The 6,524-nt window shown below is 47.3% G+C and overlaps 1 protein-coding gene across 1 annotated transcript; it reads right to left on the bottom strand.

Annotated features, from left to right (window-relative positions):
- Window positions 1–569: 569 nt before the first annotated feature.
- Window positions 570–6,012, bottom strand: LOC105037136 (non-specific lipid transfer protein GPI-anchored 31-like). The gene is made up of 3 exons (XM_073260956.1): window positions 5,511–6,012; window positions 5,361–5,393; window positions 570–858 (listed from the first exon to the last, which is right to left on the bottom strand). Exons 1-3 carry the CDS (start codon window positions 5,854–5,856, stop codon window positions 605–607), a joined length of 633 nt encoding a protein of 210 aa, XP_073117057.1. The 5' UTR covers window positions 5,857–6,012; the 3' UTR covers window positions 570–604.
- Between the last annotated feature and the right edge of the window lie 512 nt (window positions 6,013–6,524).

The raw sequence follows: 6,524 nt of genomic DNA, 5'->3' as shown, positions 1-6,524 counted from the left end.
CATATAAGATGACTCGACTCTTTTTTAAATGCATATATTATTTTTAGAATAATATTAATAATTTCAGTAAGTGTTACTTCAGCAGAAAAAAATTTTTAAAACTAAAACTAATAAAATCTTATTTAAGATCAACAATGTCTCCAGAAAGATTAAATAGATTGGCTATATTATCAATTGAAAAAGAAATGTTACAAAAATTGATTATAAAAAATTAATAAAAAATTTTACATTTTAAAAAGTTGGAAAAATAAAATTTTAGTAAAAACTTTACATAAATTTCAATAAAAAAAAATCACATTTTGGTATTTAACTTTAGGCCTCCACATGTGTTGAGTCGCCCCTGCAAATGCTTTGAGGGACTTAACCATTTCGATTCTGATTCCAATTCATTTTGACTCTCATTTCGATTTCGATTTCAGTTGCGAACCAAACACCCTCTAATAATCAGTCTCTCTCCATTGTAAGTTCGCTTGTCTGGCTACTTGATACAGAAATATCTCAGAAACAAACCAGGAGCCCCAGCAGTATGTATTCTGGCATTAACGCAATCTAAAATAAATGATAGTTGATCGATATTTATGTAAAAAGATGATCAAACTGAGGGCTACCTCGATATAAGGAGGAACCCTGCGGGACACAACTCAACCAACACCAGCAAATAGACCTGTTTCACATGGGTTATAGAAGAGATGCATGGTAGAAGCGAACTGTAGTAACACAAGATAGCAACCGCTGCAGCAGCAACAAGAACGAACGATGGAACCGGCAATGCTGGGGCACCTGAATGTGCTGGTGATGGAGCTGGGACTGTTGAAACACTTCCAGACGCTGAAGGTCCTCCAGGGATTGGATATGGGGCTGTAACATTACAAGACTGGCATCAGGACTACGCTTCTAGCTAAAACTAGTATTATGTTGGGTGGATATCTGATCAGGACACCACCTTCCAAGATCTTTTCAGTACCATGCGATGCAGCAGGAAGAAAGAAGAAACAAAATAAAACAATCAAAATACGTAGATCAGCAACAAAATGATTCACCTCCACGGGGCATGCAAACTTCACTATGAAAAAAAAAGTTTACAAGAGGAGACCTCATCCTCAACCCTTATACACCCAATTCTCTCTCACTAGAAGTTCTCATCTCAAAAGCTTTCTCTCTTTTGAAAGACCCACTGAATCCCTGAAGTGACCGGCGTCCGCTATCCAGGAGCCTCTTGTTCCTTCTCTCACAGCATACGCCTTCTCTCTCTCCTTCACGGGCCTCGATCTTCTCTGGTTTCCGCACGAACACAGCTCTCACAGATTTTCGTGAGATAAAACCATGCCGCCTACTCTCTGTTTCACTGATTAGTTCTATTTAAAGGGCTTAAACCTGATTAGAGAGGGATTAGGAGTCTAAACAAAGCCAAATAATCCCCTGGACCATCGGATCAAGATTGGGAGCCACCCACGCTGTTCGATCATGCTTCGATCCATGGAATAGTGCCATGGACCGTGAGAAACATGTGGGAAATGCCTACGCAGTCCACAGGCCCAACCGTGGACCGCCTGATCGACAGTGGATTAGGGTACAGACCCAGGCAAGGTGCCTGGGCCTGGGCTGACCCGCGTGCGTAGGCTCGCGCACGGGCTGGGCCGCACGCCCGGTTGAGCCGTCTGCCTGCTTGGGCCGTGCGTTGGCCTCGCCTGGGCCGCGCACCGCCGCCTGCGGCCGTGCCGCCGCAGCTCCGCCGGTCCGTCGGCCGCCGGCGGTCCTCTGCCACCTCGGATCTCGTGCGACTTCAAAAGCTTGTATCTCCTCCATCCGAACTTCGTTTGGGTTGATCTTGATCTCGTTAGACTCTATTTTTCATCACGAACCTCGCTGTGGGCTCAATATGGACGGAATCTCGAAGCATTAAATCCTAACAATCTCCATCTCGAATCGATATTCGGCCTCCTCCAAACTCAGAGAGCTTCTGGATCACCTCGCTCCCATGTCCTGGGATAATCGCCTGCTGATCATGGATGGACAAACATAGGAGTTGAGCTAGGCTGCTCGATCTCATCGCCGTCGTATGCTGTGCTCCTCCTGACCTGAGACCTACTCGGAGCATCGTCATGCGGCAATAGGAATCTCACCTTGCGACGTCGCCTCTCGTCCTCCCGAGTCTCTTGTCTCATTCTCGATCTGCTTCTTGGAGCTCCACCTCGCTCTGGGCTCCATCTGGGTCCCAAAGCTCCATCTCGCATTGAACTTTCTGCTAGGTAATAATATCCTCTGTTCTCCTTCTTCCCCTCCAGTACAATCCTATCACCGTGTAGCACCCTCAGGATTCCTCCACTAGCTACTGTCCTGTAGCCTCTAGAATCCAGTCTGCTAAGTGAGATAAAATTCTATCTGAAATTGGGTATGTATCGGACCTCCTCCAATCTCCTCACTGCACCGTCATGTGTCCTTCAGTTGACCATCCCAATGACTCTGATCGCACAGCTCGATCCATCCGATAGATATACAGTGCCCTCACTGTTCTCCAGAGAGTCAAACTGCTCCTCTCTGCAATATACATGATAGGGGCATGCAGAATCTAATATCCACTGCTGGGAAGAAATAGATATCTCGTCAGATATCTCCAGGACATCTCCATCTGAATCGCTGTCGGCCGTCGCTACAGCAGCCACTGTCTGATTTTTGAGTTGAAGGCAATCTCTGGCTAGATACCCCAACTCTTCACATCGGTAACACCTGGTTTTGCTCAAGTCCCTCCTAGATTTGGACCGCCTTCGTTGTGATCTCCTGTCGCTCCGTCTACCGCCTCCTGCTCCTCCAGAAGCCACCAAAGCTGAGCTACCGCCACTTGAGCTCGAAGCTGGGTTCTCCCTTCTAAGAATCTCGTTCTGGAGTATCATCGCGGTGACCTTATCCATCTTGATGGTACTCTTCTCCACTAAAAGAGCAGTCACCAAAGACTCGTACGAAGGGAGAAGCGACGCCAGCAAAACCAACGCTCTGGTCTTCTCCTCAACATTTTCACCAACGTTGAGGAGGTCGGTGAGGATCTTCTGGAAGTGGCTGAGATGCTCCTGCACGCTCTATCCCTCAACCATCCGCAGTTGGTAAAACTGCCTCTAGAGAAAAAGAGTGTTGGTGAGAGACTTTGCCATGTACAACTCTTCGAGCTTCGACCACAGCACCGTCGGAGAAGTCTCGCTCAGCACATGAATCACCACCTCATCTGTCAAGTACATGTGGATGCTGCTCATCGCCTGCATCTGTAGCCGTTTTCAATCCCGCACCTCTATGGTGGTCGGCTTCTTATTGCACAAGAGAGCATCGATCAACTCCTGTTGGATGAGCACATCCTTCACCCTTGCCTGCCACAAGAAAAAATTGCTCTTACCATCAAACTTGTTGATCTTCATCTTAATTGTTCATATTTTCTCCATCTTCAGTCTTGCTCACCACCGCTGCAATCTGCATCTTTGTACCACCTTGCTTTGATATCACTTGTTGGGTAGATGTCTGGCCAGGACACCACCTCCCAAGACCTTTTCAGTATCACGCGATGCAGCAGGAAGAAAGAAAAAATAAAACAAAACAATCAAAATTCGTGGATCAGCCACAAAAGGGTTTGTCTCCACGGGGCATGCAAATTTCACTATGAAAAAGAAATTTTACAAGAGGAGACCTCACCCTCAACCCTTATACACCCAATTCTTTCTCACTAGAAGTTCCCCTCTTAAAAGCTCTCTCTCTCTTGGAAGACCCCCTGAACCCCTGAAGTGACCAACGTCCGTTGTCTAGGAGCCTCCTGCTCCTTCTCTCACAGCATACAGCCTTCTCTCTCTCTTTCACGGGCCCCGATCTTCTCTGGTTTCCGCGCGAATATGTCCTCATGGATTTTCGTGAGATAAAACCAAGCCGCCTACTCTCTATTTCATCGATCAGCCCTATTTAAAGGGCTTAAACCTGATTAGAGAGGGATTAGGAGTCCTAAACAAAGCTAAATAACCTCCTGAACCATTGGATCAAGACTGGGAGCCACCCACGCCATCCGATCGCGCTCCAGTTCATGAAATAGTGCCGTGGACTGCGAGAAATGCGTGGAAAATGCACACGTGGTCCACAGGCCCAGCCGTGAACCGCCCGATCTATGGTGGATCGGGGTACAGGCCCAGGCAAGACGCTTGGGCCTGGGCCAGCCCGCGCGCGCGGGGCTGGGCCATGCCCGTGCATGGGCCCGTGCACGGGCTGGGCCACGCTTGTGCTTGGGCCGCACGCCCGGCCCACCCGCCTAAGTCACACGTCCCGCGCGTTGGCCCCGCCGGGGCCGCACGCCGCCGCTCCGCCGGCGGTCCTCCACAGCCTCGGATCTCGTGCTGACTTCAAAAGCTCGTATCTCCTCCATCCGAGCTCCGTTTAGGGTGATCTTGGTCTCGTTGGACTCCGTTTTTCGCCGCGAACCTCGCTGTGGGCTCAATGTGGGCTAAATCTCGAGGCGTCAAATCCTAATAGTTATAAATATGAAATATATCTGCAACCATACCTCAACCTGATCGAAAATAATGATTTTCATCAATGTTCAAGCCGCAGTCATGCCCGTTATAGCCAGTTGAAATTAATAGCAGTCATTATCTTATGACGACTAAAGAGGTATTGACTGAAAACATAATATTACTGAAGAGTGACTACTATAGTTTTCCTTCATATATATAATGGTTAGCAGTCAAATAAAAACAACTGTTAGCAGTCAAATGAACATTATAACAGTGCCATGATTGACCACCAACATCTATTTGGGTTTCAAAATGGAGTTATAGGAGTAATCGCCAAGGGGGTCAGAGCCAACATGCTTCAAGGTGAGGCTGGTTTAAGTCGGGTTGCTATCAGTGGTGCAGGGTCTGACTCAGCCCTGAGTATCTGACCTAATTCGAGGTCGTAGACAGGTTTTGGGGCAGGGCCAGTAGTCACATGACTCACCTCTCTTGCACTGCTGCCTGATTTATAGACAAGCAACCAAGTCATTTCTAGGTCTCAGGATGAAGGCTGGAAGCTTAAACACATGCATCAATTGCTACATGTAGAGAGTGCAATGGACTTCCTTGTAATTAACTAAAAACGCAGAAATCAATTTAAAAAAATGACATGCTACCCTCATTTTTTCTGAGACAAAGAAGACTTCATTTTGATTATTTTCTAATGTTTGGCCCTTCCAAGTATAATTAAAAGAAGAAGAAAAGAAGGAGAATTTATTAATAAGATCGAGCCGACATTTTAAGTTATAATGAGAAGAAATCATATTTTGGAAAAGCAGAATAAAAGAAAAAAAAATGATGGAATTATAACATGATTTAACCCAGGGGAAGAAGCATGCATACCAGGGGCAGCACCAGGCACGCCACCAACTGCAACCGCACCACAAAAAAGCAACCAGTTCTAACTTAAACACCTTTACTCAAAAGCCAAAAGCCAAGATAAAAATAGCTAATGATGTGGACCAAGCAATGGGAAGGAGGACAGGGACCCACTCTTGCACTTGCTGAGTGGAGGGGTGGCGATCCCACAGGCAGCGGGAAGGGTCAGGGCCTTGGTCATGTTGAGGGTGGGCCCAACGTCTGTATTCCCCTCGAAGGTCTCACAGAGGCAGGCCAGTTCCTCCTTGATCACCTTCTCGAGGCCGGAGCAGCACTGCCCCTGGGGCTTGGTCAGCTTGCTCCCTTCCTCCGCAAAGGTCGCGCAGTCAATCAGGTTGTAGAGGGCAGAGCTGCAGTCCATGGAGGGTGAGGGTGCACCAACTTGAGCCCCAACACCATGCAACATGGCCAGGCTGAGCCAAACGGCAAGAAACCATGCACATTTGCTAGTCCAAACCATTGTTGTAAACAAGAAAGAATTGGCACCCGAATGCAAGAAAAACACTCTAGGCAATGGTTAGTGCTAGGAGAATGGCTTTGGAGTTGAGGGTTACATAGTCCTACAGAGGGTGGCAAAGAGCTTGGGGGATTTGAAGCAGGGGGGTGGAAGGGGAAGGGGGTTTTGGAAGAAGAATGGAACCAGTCACCAGTATTGGAAAAGGTACAACATGGGTGGGTTGATGGCATGCTTGTAGCTGGGTGGAATGATGGGTGGAGGAGGTGTAGCCACTAGCATTGGAGCCCAGCCTTTCCAAAAGCGCTATTATTGTTTTTGAAGAACATAGAACTCAAAGAGATAAAATGCAGAAAAAATTGGTACAACATGGGTGTTTAGCATGGGGCATGTGGTTGGAACTCCCGATGCATTGATGGTCCTTGCATGGGGATGATGAAAACTTCTGGAGGTTGGAGCTTAGGTGGGACCAGGCTCACGAGAGAGGTTCCATCCCACAATTGGGGAAATGGTAAGTTTGACTCATATTGTACCTGCACCAAGACTTTGGAACTCATTTATGACAAATAAACCTCCAATGAAGGGATGATATTGGAGAAAGGTGATGACTTGCTCCCTTTTGTACGACACCCATCAACTCTTCCATCACTTGGGATGATTTCACAAAAGAAATA

This window comes from Elaeis guineensis, chromosome 7 (assembly GCF_000442705.2).
Source record: "Elaeis guineensis isolate ETL-2024a chromosome 7, EG11, whole genome shotgun sequence".
Lineage (NCBI taxonomy): Eukaryota > Viridiplantae > Streptophyta > Magnoliopsida > Arecales > Arecaceae > Elaeis > Elaeis guineensis.
Note: the sequence above shows the minus strand (reverse complement) of the source record. Positions and strands in the feature narration are given on the sequence as shown.

Bases quoted from the DNA above. Each gene is read 5' to 3' on its own strand.
- LOC105037136 (XM_073260956.1), bottom strand. From the start codon at position 5,856: ATGGTTTGGACTAGCAAATGTGCATGGTTTCTTGCCGTTTGGCTCAGC. The intron at 5,394-5,510 runs GTGGGTCCCTGT...TTTGTGGTGCGG, and splicing joins TCCACTCAGCAAGTGCAAGA to TTGCAGTTGGTGGCGTGCCT. The intron at 859-5,360 runs GTATGCATGCTT...GTAATGTTACAG, and splicing joins CGTGCCTGGTGCTGCCCCTG to CCCCATATCCAATCCCTGGA.